We start from the raw sequence: 21,715 nt of genomic DNA, 5'->3' as shown, positions 1-21,715 counted from the left end.
CTACATGGTGAGGGAGCAGAGGCCACACGGTGAGGGAGCAGAGGCCACACGGTGAGGGAGCAGAGGCTACATGGTGAGGGAGCAGAGGCTACATGGTGAGGGAGCAGAGGCTACATGGTGAGGGAGCAGAGGCTACATGGTGAGGGAGCAGAGGCTACATGGTGAGGGAGCAGAGGCTACATGGTGAGGGAGCAGAGGCCACACGGTGAGGGAGCAGAGGCCACACGGTGAGGGAGCAGAGGCCACACGGTGAGGGAGCAGAGGCCACACGGTGAGGGAGCAGAGGCTACATGGTGAGGGAGCAGAGGCTACACGGTGAGGGAGCAGAGGCTACACGGTGAGGGAGCAGAGGCTACATGGTGAGGGAGCAGAGGCTACACGGTGAGGGAGCAGAGGCTACATGGTGAGGGACCAGAGGCTACATGGTGAGGGAGCAGTGCGATGTCTTGGCTGTGCTGGTGGTCACACAAATTCATATGTCATAAAATTATGCATATGTGAACTTACATACACACAAATGATTACATATAAAGTGGATGAGATCTAAATAAGCACTGTGAACTGTACCAAAGTCACGTTACTAGTTGGGTGTCATATTTAAATAAGATTTTAACATGCAGGAAAACTGGATGAACCACCCATGAGAGTGTCCTTTGGTTGTTGGTTGATTTTTGTTCTGGTTGACTTAATTTGGGTGTTTGTTGATTTTTGTTGTTGTTGTTTTACCCAAACTTCCTGTGAATCCCCAATAATTGCACATTCAGAATGTAAAATAATATTCTAAATGAAAGAAATATGGTTACCTACCCTCCGGTTTGTGAAGACGGAATAGCACTCCTTCACCATTATGGCCTTGATCATGACTGGATCTGTGATGACTATCACAGGCTGCTGACCATCATAAAACCTGTGTCAGGAGACAGAGCTGGTTAATCTTAGCAAACTCAACTCTGCAGCTGGAACCACTCCCAAGAGACTATGTACTCATCCTGATAGCTTAAGTCCGCACTCCCAGTTGTCCAACACACACCGCCATCCCTTCCATTCAAAGTAGACACATTACGCCCACAGCAGCACACTGAGCACAGGCGCCTGAGAGAGTGCATGAGATGAAGTGTAATGCAGTTCAAACACGTGAGAGACCTTTAAAAGCAAAGCAACTCTTACGACAGGTAATGTACTCATTCTAACGTATGTATACATGAGCGTGTGGAGAACTCTTAAAATAGATCATTATCTGCCTAAGATGACTAGCAGTAACTTAAGAGCATGGGTAACAGAAAGGCGGTGGAGAGATGGCTATTTCCTGTATCATTCTTTATCACTTTTTTTAAAATGGCCTTTTTTAAAGCATTAGGCTAGTGAAACAGTGACAGCAAGTGAAAAATCTAAGAGCAATATATACTTAATTTAAAACAGTCCAGGCACCCAGTCATCAAAATTGCATATTTGAAAGTATCTCAAAACTTAGAATAAATATGGAATGACGTGATATAAATTATAGAAACACTGATCACAAATGTGCACCAATGTATGTGCACATGGAAAAAGACATGGAGCACCCAAAACACGATGATTGAACTGTGAAGGAGTTTCGCCCTGTGTTCATGAATTGCCCTGTATAGTTTTCCTTTATTGCTTACTAAAGGGAGATTTCTGGGCCCATGGAGCCTAGAAAAATTTGAAAGGAATATAGCAAGACATAAATGGACAGTGAGCTGAGTGTATAATTCATTTTACATATTTTTCTTTTTATTACATACACATATCTTGACCCTAACTGGGTCTCAGGACCACTTTATGACACCAGAGCACCATGTAGATCCCACTTTTCATGTCACAAAAGCTGTCTTCCTGTGTCATGCGTCGAAATTGGGCTTGCTTCTCGCCCTTGCAATCGTCCTCGTGGGAATAAGCCAATGGATTAAAGCATGATATCCATTTAATTAGAGGAGCAGTGGTGGCGAAGAGGGCCCAGCACTGAGCTGCCAACCACACGGTTAACTGCTTGACCCCACCAGCTGCTCTGCAGGTGAAAGAGAAGGCTGTGTACTACCATCCAACCCCTGAAAGGGACGCCTTGCTTGGCAAAGCAGAAGGACCATGAAATAGAGGACGGCTCTCAACAAGGTGGATTGATCAACGGTGGAGACACCAACGGGCTCACCTTTAGGAACAATCGTGTGTGTTGGCCTGGACAGGCCCGTGTTTTGCCCTGGTGTGCACATGGCCCCGATGACTTGGAACCGACTGGGTGGCCCTAACAGCAACAACATGTGTTCAGTTACATGATCCTGACACTTTGTTTCCCGTGACCATTCATTTGCATTTGCTAGAACAAATGGGAGCTTTCCCAAACGTCGCCTGTTCTTGGACCGCACGGAGGAACTTCAAATGGCTCTGCGATCACACTTAGGTTTGGGTGAGACTCTCTGCCCTTCCTGCTGTCCATTTCCAGCACTCTGCAACTTGGAAGGTTCACGTATAGAGTACATTCAGTGTTGTTCTCTGACAGAAATTATTAGGATGGAGCCTCTGGGGTTAGCACCCCCTACTGGGGTTTCATGAATTCCAATTCAATGCAAAAGAGACCAAAAGCCTCACAGCTGAGCCAATAGGTGGCCTCATGATCAATGGAGAGAAGGTTGAAATTTGTCAAGAATTTGTCATGGTCCCCCGCCCCCCCCTATCAATGCTCATGGAAGCAGCAGTCGAGAGATCCAAAGACGCTCTGAGTGAGGCAGCTCTGCTGCACAAGCCCTCTTTGGAGTGCTGAAAACCAAGGCTGTGCCTTAGAGGAGGACTAGCGTGTGCCTGACCAACCATTGGGGTTTTCAGTGGCCTCATTTGCAGGTGAAGTTGGACACTGAACAAAGAAGAATTTTCCATGAACTACTAAAAAGACAAGCCTGCCTGTCTTGGAAGAAGGTCGGCCAGAGGGCTCCTTAGAGGCGAGGATGGCGAGACTTCCTCCGACACACTTTGGACATGTGGTCAGGAGGGACCAGTCCCTGGAGGAGGACATCGTGCTTGGTAAAGCAGTGGGGCAGGGAGCAAGAGGACAGCCCTCGAGGAGATGGGGTTGTACCGTGGCTGCAAACGGGCTCAAGCACAGGAATAAGGGTGAGTGGGGTGCGGGGTCAACCAGTGTTTCATTCTGCGGGCATAGCATCGCTGTGGGTCGGAACCAACTCCATGACACCTGATAAGAAGCCCAGGGGCAGCCACCGCTAGGGTTCCACTGCTGACGTGAGGTTGGCCATTCAAACGCCCCCAGTGGCTCCGTGGGAGAAAGACTGGGAGACCGGCTGCCGTGAGGAGTGCAGCCCAGACAACCTCGGAGGAGTTCTGCTCTCTCACCCATGAGCCCTGTGAGTGGGAACCAGCTCAAGCACCCGCGACCCGCGGGGTTACAGTGACGCATGTGCGTGCAGTGTAAGGGGAGCTACGGAAGGAAAAACTGGACAGGAAGCAATACCAGGAGTCGCTCTGTCTGTCGGAATCTGGAGAGAGGATGTCTGCAGCTGTCTAGGCCTCATTCAGAGCGTAGATCATAGGTGCACAACCTTATTTGGCCTGACACCCCCTTTTCACACACACACACACACACACACACACACACAATTGCTCAGCATCTCCCTGTCAATGAAAATCTTCCGTACAATAGCCCATACTCCAGGATAAAGGGTAGGTATCTGCTTTTGCAGCAAGCCCGGATCATTCCGATGCCCCCCCAGGAGGCTGCATCTCCCACTTAGGGAACCACTGCTGTCGACTTTGACACCTGGAGTCCTGCGGGATCGTAGGCAGGACGAGTCTCCATGAGCGTCACACAAGCTCACTCATCCTACAAGGCTCTGGGCGGAGACTGAGCTCCACACAACCGAGTGCTTCTTCACAGGTTTATCCACTGGACGTTTCCAGAATACTCACCCCCATAGTTTTCCAAACTTTTTAGAATATTTCAGATCAAAATCCCAAATACCCTGCAAGGAGACACAAATTAAAGTTCATTATCCATTTGAAAATGTCAATCAGATAAAACCAGGCTTCTGCTCTGATAGATTGAATTGTGCTCCCCAAAAGGAAGTGGTGACCCCTGAACCTCCACTACCCGTGGGTGTAAAGTTGTGTGGAAATAGGGCTCGGGCACATCAAAGGTCGTGCAGACAGTGCAAGACCAGGAAGCAATTCATCATTGAAAACAAAATGTTATCAGTCCATTTAACATGAGATCATACTAGAGGAGGGTGGACTTTAATCCAGTCCAACTAGTGTCCCTGTAAGAACGAAATAGAGACCGACACAGAGAGCACAGGGGATGTGTTCAAGTGAAGATGAAGGCAGAGGTGGGAGGGAGACATCTACAAACCAAGGAACCCCAAGGAGTGCCAGGACCCACCAGTAGCTAAGACAGGGCCACGATCCAGCTCTCACCTAGAGCCTTTTCTGAGAGCACCGCCCTGCCAGCAGATTTCTGTGTCCGGAACTATGAGACAAGGCATTGCTGTTGCTTCAGGCCACCGGCGTTGTGCCCTGTGAAACTGCTGCACGGTCCCCTCACTGACAGACTAGCTTTTACTCAGCAAGCGCATGAGGGTAAAGAGGGAAGATGGGAGAGATATCTCCAAAGGGAGAATTAAAAGCAAATCTTCCATTTTCCTCCAAGTACTGCAAGCACTGAAGGTTATGACCTTGTCTATAAGAAACCTTTGTCTTTCAGGGGTGTTTTTGCTTGTGCTTGAGTTGTCTCTAATCTCAGACCTCCCTGAGCACTCCATGGGTACATGTGAAAAACTGAGACCTGGAGGAAATGAGGGAATGCCCCACGGGGCATTCCTGGTCTGTCATGTAGAGTCACCACGAGGCAAAAGACACCCCGCAGTTGCTACCACCACCAACATGCTTTTGTTAATTTTTTAAGTCACGTAGTTGATAAATATCTGAAATTCATAGACAACTGCCGTCTTGTCTCAGTGACAATTTGCCCTGACTCATCCATAGAGATGGCTCCTTTGGGGGGAAAGAAAAACAGAACCCCTTTTTTTGTCCTAACTCTCAAATCTCACAGAAGATGGTATATTTAACAAACACTGGGCAGTGCCGGGGGAATGACCGCAGGGAATCTAACAGCTCTTGAGAGATACAGCACGTGTAAATTACTGAACAGTGATGACTGGAACTGCCCGGTCATGTGAAGCTCAACATTTATCCAGGAGCAGTAAAAATAGTAATAAAATAAATCATTTCTAAAACAATCCAGACAACAGAAAAGCTGCCGAATGCATGTAGAAGCTGGAGAATTGGCATCGACAGCGCACAACTTCCTAAGCCACTATCAAGACTCCCTTTGTCCGCCCTCGTGATAGGCATGACACTTCGGGAGAAGTCCTACCAATCAGCAAGGAACAGCAAGCCAAGCCCATAAAGATAGGGGAATTTCCTAAGAGTTCGGGCAATTTTTCTCCAGAGCCACTTGTATGTACCGAAAGAGCTCTATATACCTCATGAGCCGCAGTTTGCTGACCCCTGATCCAAACCAAGGTCGTGGATGGAGTTTTCACAATTTCTAGAAAGTTCTAGAAACTTTCTCTTGAGGAAGGGCATATTTTTCATGTTCTTTTTGTTTAGCATTTTAGTGCATTTTTAAAATGTTTTATTAGGGGTTCATACAACTCTTATCACAATCCATACATACATCAATTGTGTAAAGCACATCTGTACATTCATTGCCCTCATCATTTTCAAAGCATTTGCTCTCCACTTAAGTCCTATGCATCAGGTCCTCTTTTTTTTCCCCTCCGTCCCCGCTCCCACCTCCCTCATGAGCCCTTGATAATTTATAAATTATTATTTTGTCACATCTTGCCCTGTCTGACATTTACCTTTACCCTCTTTTCTGTTGTCCACCCCCCAGGGAGGAGGTCACATGTAGATCCCTCTTTCCAACCCCCTCTCCCTCTTTACCCTCCCTCTATCCTCCCAGCATCGCCACTCACACCCCTGGTCCTGAAGGGATCATACCCCCTGGATTCCCTGTGCCTCCAGCTCCTATCTGCACCAGTGTACATCCTCTGCTCTATGCAGACTTGCAAAGTAGAATTTGGATGATGACATTGGGCAGGGGGGCGGGGTAGGGAGGGAAAGGAAACATTTAGGAACTAGTGGAAAGCTGTATTCTTTATCGGTGCGGCATCGCACCCTGACTGACCCATCTCCTCCCCTGGACCCCTCTGCAAGGGGATCTCCAGTGGCCGACAAATGGGCTTTGGGTCTCCACTCTGCACTTCCCCCTTCATTCACTATGGTAAGATATTTTTTTCTGATGATGCCTTATACCTGATCCCTTCAACACCTCATGATCGCACATGCTGGTGTGTTTCTTCCATGTGGGCTTTGTTGCTTCTGAGCTAGATGGCCGCTTGTTCACCTTCAAGTCTTTAAGTCTCCAGACACTATCTCTTTTGATAGCCGGGCACCATCAGCTTTATTCGCCACATTTGCTTATGCACCCGTTTGTCCTCAGCGATCGTATCATGGAGGTGTGCACCCAATGATACGATTTTTTGTTCTTTGATGCCTGATAACTGATCCCTTCAGAATCATGTGATCACACAGGCTGGTTCCATGTGGGCTTTGTTGCTTCTGAGCTAGATGGCGGCTTATTTATCTTCAAACCTTTAAGACCCCAGACGCTATATCTTCTGATGGATGGGCACCATCAGCTTTCTTCACCACATTTGCTTATTCACCCACTTTGTCTTCAGCAGTTGTGTTGGGAGGGTGAGCATCATAGAATGCCAATTTAATAGAAGAAAGTATTTTTGCATTGAGGGAGTGCTTGAGTAGAGGCCCAATGTCGAGAAGGGCATTTTGTTTGGATGGAGGTAACACAGGTACATGCAACCAAGAAGGGAAGGAGAGAGCCCCAGCACTCACCATGCGGTAGCCCAGGACAGTTCCAAAAAAGGGCAGCGGCTTGGGCCCCGGAATCCCGAGCTTCTTTAGAACCCCGTGATTATGAGTTCCATATCTACAAAGTGAGAGACAAGCCGGTCACCAGGATGACGCCCGTGTTAGGAAGGGGGCGTGCAGGCGACCCACGACAGTGGCTCTCCAGCAGCAATGGCCACACCTCACCCTCCTGTCCCCTCCCACGGCCACTGTGAGACCCACCGACAACAGCGGTGCTTAGTGGAGAGCAGCTGACATCGCCCACTACCAGCCCTGCACTGAATACTGGTGAAGCTCCCAGGCTTCGGGCTCTGGGGGGCGGGGGCGGGGGGCTCCAGCTGGAACACCTCCAGGGTCTTTGCTTCTGTCTGCTCCACAGTGAACTGTCACCAACTCTGAGGATTCTCATTGTGGTTGGAAAGCAAAGACGTCGCCCGTCCTGAGGATTACGGTGTGCCTGACCCAAGTCCTGGCACTTCCCATCAGATCCACATGCAAATGAAAGTTGAACAATGAATGAGGAAGACAGGAGACTCAGTGCCTTGGAAAGATGGGGTTGGAGAGGGATAGTGGTCAGACCAGGAACTGCCAGAAAAACAAGCGTATCTGGCCTGGCAGAAGTACAGCGCGAATGCTGCTTAGAAGTGAGGATGTTGAAGCTTCAACTCGTGTGCTTTGGACGTGTTATAGGAAGGATCCGTCCCTGGAGAAGGACGTTGCACTTGGTAAAGTGGAGGACCGGCAAAAAAAATAGGGGGGCCTTAAGGTAATGGATGGAGCCAATGGCTGTAACAATAGCCATGAGGGCACAGCAGCGCTGTGAAGATGGGACAGACGGCCATGTTCTTACTCCTCTGTCGCACTGGGTCGCTATGAGACGAAAGCAACTCAGCCGCAGCAGGCGAGAGCAACCTGCTTCGTAGTTTGGGGGTTTTCTTTTTCTCCTCATTTAGTGTTAAATCTCTGAAGTGGCTAGGCCAACGCCACCTTGCCTCAGTAACACTCTCTGCCTTGACTCACCCATAGAGGCGGCTCCTTTGATGGGAAGAAAAGGCAGAGAGAATGTCTTGGTTCTGACTCTCAGATCCCCCAAGAGCTGGCCGGGTAGCAAGAACCGGAGAGTGCCGTGGGAATAACCACGGGGGTCCTGCCGCTCTTGAGAGAATGCAGCAGGTGGGAAGCACTAGATGGTATGTACTTGAGCTGCCTGGTCAGCTGAACCTCAAAATCCATCTGGGAGGAACAGCAGCACAGATAATAATAGTAAAGTACATTGTTGTTGTTATTACTATTTAAACAATATATCCAGAAAGGAGAACCGCAATGCTTCCTGGAGCTCCTGCAAAGACCAAGAAGTTGCCATCCAGAGCACACAGTTTCAGAAGAGTCACCCCCAAACTTCCTTTGTCCCTTTCTCTAAAGCTAAGGTCACTGTGAGCAGAGTGGACTCAACCACAGCTAACAACCACAGAGCGCTAGATCCCTGCGTGGTACAAATGGCTGGCACTCACTGGACCCTGACAGGTCTGAGGTTGGACCACACCATGGAAGTGCAGGGGAAAGGGCTTGGGGCCCACTCCATGCCTGGGCCACCAACAGAGCTCTGCACTGCAGCGCTGCAATACAAGAGTCTCCATGAGTTGGAAGCAGCTGGTTGGCACCCAAAGAAGCAGTTCTAGGAAGGAAGCTATTTTATTGTGGTCCTGAGCCCCTTCATCCACTGAGACATGGAACGTCACCGAGACCTGTAGGGATGTCTCTCTTACACTTCACCCCTCCTACCCTCTGCTCTCCTTCACCCCCTGCTCTGGTCCTTCTTCAGTGCGACCTCAGAGGAGTCTTGGACCAGCCTCTTTGTTCTGACATCTGTGTTTGTCTAGACCAGCCTCGCCATTCCCGGCTCACTGAGAAGAACACTTGGAGGAAGGAGGGAGGCTGCGGGTGGAGGCTGCTGACAACCATGCCCTGCCAGAAGCTGCCTGTGCTAGAGGGCGACATCAGAGAAGAATCTTCGGGACAGAGAGGGAGTTTGCCACACCCTCCAGACGCACTCAGGTGAAAGAGAAGGGATTTCCAAAAGCCCAGGCAACTTCCTGTTGTTATGTAACAGAAGGCAGGCAAGGGCACACTGTCACTGTCCCGGGAAGCTGAGAGGAGAGCTTGTTTCCGCCCCTTGGAGGAGCACCTTTCTTTCAGCACAGATTCCGAGAGCTCTGCACCAATCCAGCCTATGCGGAGGCGATGAAGGAGACGGTAACTGTGCAGGGGCGTCGGCAGTGAAGAGGAATGAGCTACAAGCACAGAGAGGAAGAAGCTGGAAAGTGTATGTTTCCAAGCAAAGGACTTCCTCTGCTGTAAGCACGCCTCCGTTTCAGAGGACATTCTTTTTTCCCTAAACGTTCCTCTCCTCTCGGCTCAAAGGATGAGTCAGTCCCCGGAACAAAGAATGCCACCCAACCCCTCCCCCCCCCCACACACACACAGAAATTGGGGCTTGGGAGGTAAGTGGGTGTTGCTTAATCAGGAGGAAAGTCGTAGGCTCTGCACAAGATGACTAATGAACCCTTCTGGTTTGGTAGCAGACAACGCTCCACAACTTGCCCTCCTCTCTCCTTAGAGCTTCAAAACAGGGCACAGTGGCAGGAGACCCAGGATAACCACAGGCCCCATGTCACAGAGGAAGCCGGGGAGTGACTTACAGATAGAGCAGCACCAGGCTGGTGGCCAGGAGGACCCAGGTCTCCGTGGACAAGGCTGGTATCAGGTCCATGGTCACTTTGCTTGCCCAAGAGTCTCCTCTGAGTTGTCCTTTCTCTGAGCTGTGTGTGGGAGTTCTACTCCACAAGCAGAGCCTCCTTCCCACCCCACTGAGGTTCAGGGAGGGTGCAGGCCAATTGATAAGCTGGGAAGGGGGTGTGACCCCCACAGCAGCCAGTGAGAATCTTTCTGAGCTCCCTCTCTGAAGCTGGGGACTCAGCTGCACTTTGCTCTTGAGTACGAGGCAAAGTCTGAGACTGGAACCTCACGTGGCCTCCATGAAGTTCATAACTTCTCAGATGTCAGTCTCTAAACAAGCCACTGTTCCCAGCGGAGCCAGGGGCTATGCAGGTCACTTTGGGTACCACGTGATCCTCTGGGTTTGTTTTTGGTTTTAGTGTCCTTGTTAGTTGCTGCTCAATCAGTTCTTAGTCATGATGATGTTACGCATTATAAGTATGCCCTGTCTGGAGCCATCTTCACAATTTCTTGGTATGGTGGTGGGGGCGGGAAGCAGTGTTACACTTCCCATTTAAAAAATAAAGATTGAAATTTTTTAAAAACTTAAAAAAAATAAAATCAAGTTGGACATTTTTAAAAAGAATCCTAAGTAAAACCACTAACCTTAAAACTCCTAGGACCTTTTTGGGCCATTGTTGACATTCCTGACATTTCTGCGACTAATGGCAGAAACACATGCAATCTCCTCTGCCTGTGTCCTCCTGTCCCTGCTACAATCTCCTCTGCCTGTGTCCTCCTGTGCCCGCCACAGTCTCCTCTGCCTGTGTCCTCCTGTCCCCGCCACAGTCTCCTCTGCCTGTGTCCTCCTGTGCCCACCACAGTCTCCTCTGCCTGTGTCCTCCTGCGCCCACTATCAGCTTCTTCTTCTTTCAAATCCAAGCTCACGCAGCACCCCTGGCCCTGGCCCGCTGATTAAAGCCCGTGTCTGCCAAACACCTCAGACAGATTGCACTGCCTTCCTCTCTGGAAGCTTCTGTCTCCTGGACACACGGGCTGGGTCAGGCTGTGCACTCTCCAGCACTGTTCATTTCTCCGTCAGACGCTGCGCTGATTCAGAGGCGGGCTCCGTCGACAGAAAGAGGGCAGGGTGAGCGTGCTGCAGGGCCCTTGCTCTTCCTCCTACGCACCCGCCCTCAGAACCCACAGCGCTCTGTGGGACCGTGCAGCCTCTCAGTCACCATGCACTCCATTACCCCGAGACCACCTGCTCAGCCTCCACGTCCCTCAGCCAACAGAGGAGCCACACACCCTTGATCGGATGGCCCTCCTAGTCATCGTGTGCCCTACTTGATGCACATACTGTTCCCTGCGCGCCTCTGGCTGGACTGATAGCCATCCACCCCTTCATGGCCTTATCTCCCAGACAGCACCTCATTTGGAGCACCCCAGATCCTCTGAAATGACTTGTGACTCCACCCCTGCCCTCAGGGCCATCACCAGGGACACCCTCTCCCCTTCAGATGGTGCTGACTCAGCTCCCTCCTCCCTGAGCTCCAATCAGAGACCTCAACCTCCTGAACAACTTGAGCCCACCGTCTTTATTGACCTCTTATCCTTCGGGACAGCCTGCCCCACATCCACTCAGTTCCAGAGAAACCCGAATGTCCCAAATAGCAAGAGCTTTGGTACCACTGCTTCGAAATGATCCACTTACCTCCAGGTTGACGTCCACCGAAGCCTACTCCTGCTTGCTGAGAGTTGCCAGTGCCCTGCCATGTTGTCGTTGACCTTGGATCCACACGGCTCTGCACCACCGACCTGTGATCTTCCTACATTCTGAATCATTGCATGTGGCTATGTGAGTGGAAGAGGGACTTGTGGACTAATATTCGACTTCTGGTCTTAGTTGGGATGCTTTTTTGATATATAATTACTTGTTGACTTAAAGCGCTTTCTTATACATCTGTGAGAGTCATTGGGTTAGTTTGTCTAGTCAACCTTGCCTGCCATAGCAAAAAGTCGGAGACAAATACACCAAGCTCAAGGAAAGATAGATCATCATGAAATACATTCACAAAAGATCTACACAATACCATCAACTAACTCAACCTCCTAGACATATTGTCTATCGAATATTGCACACAACAACCCAGAACACATCCTTCTCCAGTGCACACGGAACATTTTCAAGAAGAGTATAATGTGTGTTAGGCCACAAAGCAAGACTTAGTAGTCTTTAAAATATTGAGATTCTACAACCCATGTTCTCAGACCACAACACTATAAAACTAGAAATCAACAATATAAAAAACAAGGGGGAAGTCATATACATGGGAACTGGACAACATGTTACTTAAAAATGACTGAGTAACAAATCAAATAAAGGATGATTTACTTTAATTCCTGAAACAAATGAGAATGAAAACACAACTTATCAAAATGTTTGGGACACAGTAAAAGGAGTTATCAGAAGGCAATTTGCAGCAACTGACGCACACCTGAAAAAAGGGCAGACAACTCAAATCAGCACTTAACATGGCTTCTTCAACAACGTGAGCAAGAGCAACACAATATCCTCTCAAACAACAGGAGGAAAGAGATTATCGAGATTAGAACAGACACAAAAGAAGGCAGTTCCTTGAAAGTATTAAAAAATTGTCAAACTGCTGGCAAATTTAACAAAGGCAAAGAGCGAGAAGAAGCAAATATCTAGAATCAGAGATTAATATGGCAACCTCAGAGCAGAAGGAAATTAAATTAAAAGAAAAATAGCAAACTACTACGAAAGACTGTCCTCCCTCAAGTTTGAAAACCTGTAAGATATGAACAACTTTCTAGAAGCACATCAGCTACGCATATGAACACAGACTGATGTGGAACACTTTTACAGGACCATAAGAAGAAAAAGAAATAGAGCAGGTCATTTTTAAAACTCCCAATAAAGGAAACTCCAAGAGCAAAGGGCTTCACAGGGGAATGCTGCCAGGCATTCAGAGAGGCACTGCACCAAGTTTACACAGACTATTCCAGAATATAGAACAGAGCAGCCAACTCCCGCAGTCATTTCATGAAGCCAGCATGGCCCGATTACCCACAGCAGACAGAAAACTGCAGCACAATATCTCATGAACACAGACACGGTAATTACCAACATGATTCTGCCCAACAGAATCCATCAATATATTAAGAAAAAAAACAGTACACCACACTCAAGTGGGATTCATATCAGGTACTCATGGTTGGTTCAACATTAGAAAAACAACTAATGTAATACAACACATAAATAAACAAAAAATAAAAACCACATGATCATATCAATCAACAAAGAAAAGGCATTTGACAACATCCAACAGCTAGTCTTGATCAGACACACACAAAATAACAAACTAGGGATAGAAGGGACAATAAAGTCCATATACGAAAAGCCCACAGCCAACATCTTGCTCAACGGGGAAAAACAAAGTGAACAGGAAACAGACAAGGATGCTGCCAATCTCCAGTCCTATTTGATAGAAGAGTGGAAGTCTTAGCCAGAACTGTTAACCAACAAAGAGAAATCAAAGGAATACAGTGAGGCAAAGAAGTAAACCTCTCACGATTAGCAGATGGTATAATTTTATGTGTAAACCAACAAACAATGACTCAACAAAAACAGTATTGGAAACAATTGAAAGATTAGGCAGTGTGGCAGAATACAAAATTCACACATAAAAGTAGTTGGATTCTTGTATACTAAGAAAAAGAGCTCAGAAAAAAGAAATCAAGAAACATGAAATACTTAGGAATACATCTAACCAGAGAAACAAAACACCTATTCAAAGAAAATTACAGAAGACTATTATTACAAGAACCAAATCAGACCTACACAATGGAAGAATGTCCTGTCTTTATGGTAGGAAGGCTTAACATCATGGAAATATCAATACTAACCCCCCCCCCAAAAAAAAGTGTATAAATACAACGCAATTCCAATCCAAATCCCAACTTCATTCTTTAAAGAAATGAAAACTCTATTAACTTGATCTGGAGAGGAAAGAGGTCCAGGTTAAGCAAGGATTCCTTAAGTAGGAGGCCCCGCACTACCTGACCTCAAAACTTATTACACAGCGGCAGTACTCAAGAGACCCTGGTCCTGGTGAGGAGTAGGCAACTAAACCAAAGGAATTGAATAGAAACCCCAGAAATAAACCCATCCACCTATAGGCAGCTGATCTTCAACAAAGGACTGAAAAGCCGTTAAACGAAAAAGAGACTGTCTCTTCAACACCTGGTGCTGCCGAAATTGGATCTCTGGCTACAGAAGGGTGAACCAGAACTCATACCTCACCCATGTGCAAAAACAAACTTAAGATGGATTGAGGACCTAAATGCAAATCCTACATCTAAAAAGATCATCAATAAGAAAACAAGGATAAATGTAGGGGCCCTATTACAGGGCATAAACATTGTGATAGTCATGTTTATTGTGCCAACTAGGTCAGTAGGAACATGTGGGCTGAGTTTATTCAGGTTTCAGCATGATCGGAGGACAACCATAACAAATAAAGACACCCAGCACCCATGTCCCTCTTGCTCCATGGTGATCAAACCAGCGTGCTGCTACTTTAGCTAATTCTCTGCCTCAATCTGTGTGCTGCACTGCCTGTGGACCAAGCCAACCCATGGATCGTGTAGCTAAGGCTTGAGGGTCCTTCCACCCGCAACACTGATGGTGCTTACATTGCTTTGACCTTGAGGCTGGTGAATTCTGTCATCTTGCTCGAGTTCTAGATCCCAACCGAGCTTGTTTTGCTACGCTCCCAAACTACTGACTGTTGCTGACCCACCCTGATATCTGCTGCCTGTGAGCTGTTCTCCTGCCTTGCTAAGAGAAGACTCCGCTGTGTGCTTCCTGATCTTGGACCCGGCAGCCCATATGAGTTGGAGGACTTCCAGTCTATTAACTGTTCCATGAAAGTGAGTTGAACTGAGCCCTCCGTACTGCTGTGTGGACTAATTAGCTGTGATATTCCTTCTCGCTGTATAAACCTATCTATCATCATAAGTGTCTTGGTTTTGTTTCTCTAGAGAACTCTGTCTAACACAAATATACAATTCAACGTAATAAAAGAAGAGCACACAGCGGAAAGAAAGGAAAAAAGATGACTGAGGTCTACCTAAAATAAGATACCTATGTGCATCAAATACATCATTAGAAGAGAAAAAAGCCCACAGAGTGTGGGGGCGGGGAGTTTCAACAATGGCACAGTGAACAAAAAACTAACCTCTAAAATATATAGACTACTGAAATGCTTCAACAAGAAATCAACAAATTCCCAGTCCAAAAGTGGCAAAGGACATGAACAGACACTTCACACACAAGAAAGATATTCAAATTGCTAACACATGAAAAAATGCTCACTATCACTAGCCATCCAGGAGATGTGAATAAAAAACCCAGAGATACCACCTTACACCAACAATGGCAGCCAAATTAAACATATATGTAATGGCAGTGTATATATATATATTATATGTATATATATCAGTGTATGTTATATATATATATAACAAATATATATAACAAATGTTGGAGATGGTGCAGAGATTGAAATTCTCATACACTTCTGTGGTTGTGTAAGCATGTCCAACCATTGTGGAAATAATATGGCGCCAAGTAAAACAACTGGGATTAAAATCCCATACAATTCAGCAATCCCACTGCTGGGTAGATACCCTAAAGAAGTAAGCGACAGAGCATGAGCAGACATATGCACCCCCATATTCATGGCAGAACTGTTCACAATACCAGGTCGTTGGAAACCACCCAAGGGTTGATCAATAGAAGACTGGATAAAGAAATGTTGGTACTTACACACAATGGAATGCATGCATCACTAAAAATAACAATGAAACATAATCCAAGGCACCCGGAAACATGAAACTGCAGAAAGAAATGTTTCCTTTTGGTGCATTTGTGAGGATTTGGGTTTTCTTGACATTGCGTTGCAATCCATACGCAAGGCTGAAAGCTTGGATCTGCATCAGCAAGTGCTTCAAGTCTTCTCATTCCCAGCCAGCAAACTTGTGCCATCTGCCTATTGCAGATTGTTGATAAGTCTCAGCCAACCCTCAGGCTACATTCGTCCTCACAGTCCAACCTCTCTTACCGGCTCAGCATGCAGACTGAGTAAATACGGCGAGGATTCAACCCTGATGCACACCTTTCTTTCTCCTTTCTTGATTTACATCTTGTTCTGCTCACATAACTGTCTCGTGACTCATACATGTTCCACATAAACACAAGTAAATGTCCTGGAATTCTCATTCTTCTCAAGGCAAGCCATGGTGTGTTGTGATCTTCATGGCTGAATGAGATTTTATGGTCAATAAAACTCAAGTAAACATCTTTCTGTTATTCTCTGCTTTCAGCCAAGATCCATCTGCCAAGCGGCGTGTCCAGTCTCCTCTTCTGCATCTGGCCTGAAACCATGGCCGCTCCCTGTCCGTGAACTGCTGCGACTGTTCATGAGTGTAATTGTGTATAGTTATGGGTTTGTGCTGTCATTCTGCTGTATGATCTGGTTTTGTTGTATGTTGCTATTTCTTTCTTAGCTCAACATCACCTTCTGTTCTCAGTCATTTTGTTTGCGGATGTTCTTGTTATAGGCTTCATTGCTGTTGTTTTAGCCTGTATCCAATATCGATGATTTCCCTTTTTGTTTTTGATAGGGTTCATTTCTTTGAGATTATTCCTGTAGTTTATTAATTTCTTCCCAAATACTAAAGTCTGTTTCATCTTCAAGTGGACGTAACTTCCTCTCAATTTGGACATTCTATAACTGTACTCTTGCCTCTAGATACTTCATACTTGTTTTCATAATCAATTGATACCTTTGGTTTGCTCTTTTCAATCTTGATTTACTTTGGATGCATCGAGATCTGGTTGACGTTTAGTATTGTCGAGTATGTGACTCTCATGTTGCTGTCCACTGCTGTTAGCTCTGTGCCTAAAGAGCACCTGTTAATATTGCCTCTGGGGTGGGTCTTTGTCTTTTTAACCCTTTAGTTTCTGTTTATCTGGAAATGTCCTAATTTGCTTCTGGTAACTGATGGACCTTTTGCTGGGCATATAATTCTAAGTTGGCTTTCTAAATGGACTTTCTTTCTTAATTTTCATATGTCTCATCCCATTGCCTTCGTGCCTGCATGATTTCCACTGGCAATTCAAAATGTTGTCTTACTGGTTTCCCATCTCTGCAATGGAAAGGTCTCAGGTTCTGTGTTTTGGTCACTTATTTGAGCCATTCTATCTTCTTTCCTTCAGTGAACTGAAATTGTATGTCTGATCGGAGAAATTGTGGTGTGGGTGTGTGGATATTTAATGATTGTACGCTGGTGTGTCCTCAAGCACACAACCACTCAAAGGGGAATGCTTTCAAATTTCCTCCCTTACGTGCGAAGGTTGTTGTTGTTTTTTTCTAGCATCATTTATTATATTGAGGAATTTTCCTTCTATTCCTATTTTATTAACCATTTTTCATAAATGGATGTTGAATTTTATCAAATTCTGTTCTGTATCTACTGATATGGTCATATCACTCATGTGTTTTGTTTATGTGGTGAATTATGTGATTTCTTTCCTAATATTGAACAATCTTTGCACACCTGGTATGGATCCAAATGATCATTATTCATTATGTGTTGTTTTTCTTATAATATCTTGTTCAATTCTGTTGGCTAATTTATTGGTCAATTTATTTTAATTTGGGCACCTATATTCATAAAGGATACTGGTCTATATTGTCTAATCCTGATAAATGGGAATTAAGACTCCAAAACAAAACTCGCTGCTAGAAAATTCATGCTTAGTCCCAGGGACAGGGTAGAACTGCCCCTGTGAGTTTCTGAGACTCTCACCCTATTTTGTGTTTTGGCTTTTTGGTTTTTTTAACAAATGCACAATTTTATTCATTGACTTTTCAATAAGTTTACATCCTTGGAGGGGTGCAACATCACACAGATTCTGAGTTCAATGGCATTAGCAGGCAGGTTGCTCCAGAATTTGGCCCAGACCCTGCCACTGTGTCCATGGGCAAGGCTTACTTTCCCCAGGTAACTCTGGTTTTGTTGGGCTTACCACAAGGGGCCACTGTGTTGTTCTTTGCTTAGTACACATAAGCATGCCTTGACTAAACAGAAGTATGTTTCATCTTGGGTGTAAACATCTTCAATTTTAAGAAGAGCCAACTGCTCCCTCTGGTTCTGGGGATCCCTTGGGCCAGAGCCTTACAGATATATTTGCTGTTTAGAAGACTTGTTCCCGGGCAATAACACACCTAAGGGGAGGAGGTTGTTTATATCTCCACAGGGAAAGAGGAACCAGACTTCAACCAGGTGTTCTAAGACAAGAACGCAACGCATTGACATGAGGCAGGGACCAAGTGAGAGGTGTAAGGGGCCGGCCCCATTACCAACTAAGTGGACAGCTCCCCAGAAGAATTCATTTCAGAGGACAGTACTGAAGCTACAGTTCAAGGAGAGGGATGTGTCTGATCAGAGCACATGGAGCAAATGAAGAGGGAGGGAGAGAGAGTGAAGCACATCCTGGCCCACCAACCCCTGAGGATAATATTTCTGCTCAGAGCAGTCAATGCACAGAGAGGACCACAGGGCCAGCCCCACCATGAGACACGAAGTTCCTCACTGACCCCTAGCACCAGGGGGGACAATACTGGAAACACATGGTGGGAATTGTGCCTGCCCTGAGCCCACCACACCGAGGAAAGACACTGAGTGTGTGCAACAGAGCAACAAGGGGAGCAGAGCAATGAAGTCCCCAGGGAACACCAAAAATAGATTGTGGGGCCAGGGTATGGCACCCCATCAGACTCAACTGGAAAACACTCGTAAAGGACAACAGATATGCCTTAAACTATTTATAGGCTTTTCTTTTTGTCATTGCCTTTTTGTTGTTATAGCTATTGTTTTATTTTTTTATTGTTTCTTCATTGTACTCGGTCTCGTGATGGTGCATATTGTTGTCTCTGCATGTCTATCTGGATGGGATAGGCGGGATAAACAAGCCAGAAGAGAGAACAAGAGGATGACTTTTCCGAGGGGACAAGGGAGTGGGGGAGGCAGGGGAAAGGAAGTGGGTGTTAACAAACTCAAGGAAAAGTGAACAACAAATGACTGAAAATAATGGTGAGGAGGGTATAGGAGGTCTGGTAGGGCTTGATCAAGGGCAATGTAACAGAGGAATTACTGAAGCCCAAATGAAGGCCGAACATGATAATGGGACAAGGGAAAAGTAAAAGGAGATAGAGGAAAGAGCTAAGAGGCAAAGGGCATTTATAGAGGTCTAAATAAAGGCATGTATATATGTAAATATATTTATATATGAGGATGGGGAAATAGATCTATGTGCGTATATTTATAGGTTTAGTATTAAGGAAGCAGATGAACATTGGGACTCTACTCAAGTACTCCCTCAACACAAGAAAACTTTGTTCTAATAATCCGGCACTCTGAGAGGCTCACCTTCCTTACACAATTGCTGAAGACAAAGCAGGTGCATAGCAAATATGGTGAAGAAAGCTGATGGTACCCGGCTTAAAGATAAACAAGCGGCCATCTAGCTAAAAGCCCACATGGAAGAAGTACACCAGACTATGTGGTCATGAGGTGTCGATGGGATAAAGTATCAGGCATCAAAGACCCAGAGCAAAAAATCATAATATGAATGGAGGTGGACAGTGCGGAGTGAAGGCCCTAAGTCAATCTGTAGGCAATTGGACACTCCCTTACAGAAGGGTGGTGGGGAGAAGATGGGTCAGTCAGGGTGCAGTATAGCACTGATGAAACATACAGCTTTCCTATGGTTCTTTAATGCTTCCCCCCCCCCACTATGATGATTCCAATTCTACCTTACAAATCTGGCTAGACCAGAGTATGTACATGGGTTCAGATAAAAGCTGGAAACACAGGGAATACAGGACAGATAAACCCCTCGGGACCAATATTGCGAATAGCCATACCAGGAGGGGAAGGGGAAGGTGGGGGGAGAAAAGGGTAACCAATACAATGACCTATCTATAACCCCCACCCAGGGGAATGGACAACAGAGAAGTGGGTGAAGGGAGACATTAGACAGTGCACAACATGAAAAGATAATAATAATTTATAAATTTATCAAGGGTTCATGAGGGAGGGAGGGAGAGGGAGGGGGGAAAATGAGGAGCTGATACCAAGGGTTCAAGTAGAAAGAAAATGGCAGAGAGTGAGCATCCAAATATGTAGATATTGAATTCAATTCAAAAGAGATTGGAACAACTTGAGACATGCACACTTTGTGACCTTTGGTCAATCTTCAAACTCCCCCAGATTATCATGTTGCATAAATCCCTATGATTTTAGTGTACCGGTGTGATTTGGGGCATCCCCAAGGACCTTCATGTCACAGAGAATGTGAAACCCTGAGAAAGTGGTGAGGTTCCTGACCTCATCACAGACTAAGATTATTTTAGTAAATTATACCCAATGGGATGGGAACCCACCCTTAAAAAGAAGTACCTGTACCTGTACATATGTTCACATATAACTAACACCAAGTGTTGTCCTTGACCGGCAAGTCCAGCGCACATCCGTAACCCAGCAAAGCCTTCAGAGCTCTCAGCTGTGGCCATTCCAGATGACTCTTCTGTACTTCTGCCACTGCATGACATATCTATTTCTCTGTAACAAGATATCCTAAAGCTGAATGACTTCAATAATCTCGATTTATGTGGGTCAGGGGTCCTAGATGGGGCTTAGCTGGGTAAAGGGAGACCTGGTGGTGCAGTGCTTTAAGTATTTATGCTAACTGAAAGGTCAGCCATCACAATCCATCAGTTGTTCTAAGACAGAAAGAAGACGTGTCTGTCTGCTCTGTCAAGACGTTCAGTGTTGGGAAGCCTACGGAGCCATTCTACCCTGTCCTGTAGAGTCGATGTGGGGGGGAATCAGCCCAAAGTCGGTAGATTTGTGGAATGAGGTTGTTCTAACGTGAGGGTTTCTTCGGAGGTAGCAGTCAAGGTCTTGTCTGGGATTCAAACAGCTTGATGGCTTGACTTGGGCGCCCCTTCAAAGGAGGAAGGCAGTTCACATGGCTGGCAAGATACCACTTGCTGTTGGCCAAGATTCTTGTCTTGAGGCTATATGAGGGTCATGGCCAAACGGCAGTCGGTTTCCTCACCTGGAATCCCAGAGGGAGCAAGGTGAAGAGACAATGTCTTTGATGACTCCGTCTCAGAAGTCACACACCGTCCTTCCCACAACATGCTGGTTGTTTCAAAGTTCAGCCCGAGTCATGTGGAGAGAGACTACACAAGGCCATGAAACCTGAAGGAGAGGCTTACTGGAAAGACAGCGGCTGCAGCCTACAGTCACAGGGTTTCCCTCCTCAAAAGAAGGCTGGGGACACAAACCATGATGCCAGGCTAGTCCTGCAGGTCACAGACACTTTAAACTACCTGTTCCCTTCACCTTCCCATTTTTCTCCCAGGACAGAACCCATGTCCAGTGGTGACTGCTCAGACCTGACCATTCTATTTTCTTGATTAATGCACAACCTCAATGCCATTTTCATTGATTCGTGGAATCTCACCGTCTCCTCCGCTCCCCCCACTTCTCACCTCTCTTCTGCACTCTATGCACCTGACTCTACCCGGAGGGAGAAAAGAGGTTCCAGTTGTCTGTAGTGGCCTAACACGCTATCCAAAAGCTCCGGGTTCTAACGGTCCCTTATTTTGTGCCTAAGACTGGGCTTGACTGGGTCTCTGTGGGCAGTGATTCCTGGGGTCGCTTGGGAGGTTGCAAGCAGAAGAAACCAGGTCCTCTGAGACCTCTCTCATATATCAATGCCCGGGTTAGAAAGATTCAAATACGAGGGCTCTGGACTCTCTGGAGCAACTCAAGCAAATGGACAACAAACAGATGATTGAGAGATAATAACTATACATGATAGGTGTGTAGTTTGGTGTGCAGACACACATATGTAAATATATAAGAACAAAATAAACTG

The 21,715-nt window shown here is 46.3% G+C and overlaps 1 protein-coding gene across 1 annotated transcript in view; it reads right to left on the bottom strand.

The window, feature by feature from the left end:
- LOC142423349 (cytochrome P450 3A4-like) overlaps nt 1-9,917 on the bottom strand; it is a 28,674-nt gene extending 18,757 nt beyond the window's left edge. Inside the window, exons 1-4 of the mRNA XM_075528590.1 lie at nt 9,654-9,917; nt 6,940-7,033; nt 3,934-3,986; nt 808-907 (exon numbers count right to left, since the gene is read on the bottom strand). Coding sequence (XP_075384705.1) covers nt 808-907; nt 3,934-3,986; nt 6,940-7,033; nt 9,654-9,724 — 318 coding nt within the window. The 5' untranslated portion in view covers nt 9,725-9,917. The remainder of the gene's footprint in view (nt 1-807; nt 908-3,933; nt 3,987-6,939; nt 7,034-9,653) is intronic.
- Nucleotides 9,918-21,715: the final 11,798 nt, after the last annotated feature.

Source organism: Tenrec ecaudatus, chromosome 12 (genome assembly GCF_050624435.1).
Source record: "Tenrec ecaudatus isolate mTenEca1 chromosome 12, mTenEca1.hap1, whole genome shotgun sequence".
In the NCBI taxonomy this organism is placed as follows: Eukaryota; Metazoa; Chordata; class Mammalia; order Afrosoricida; family Tenrecidae; genus Tenrec; species Tenrec ecaudatus.
The sequence above is the reverse complement of the archived record's forward strand: the minus strand, read 5'-3'. Positions and strand labels throughout refer to the sequence as shown.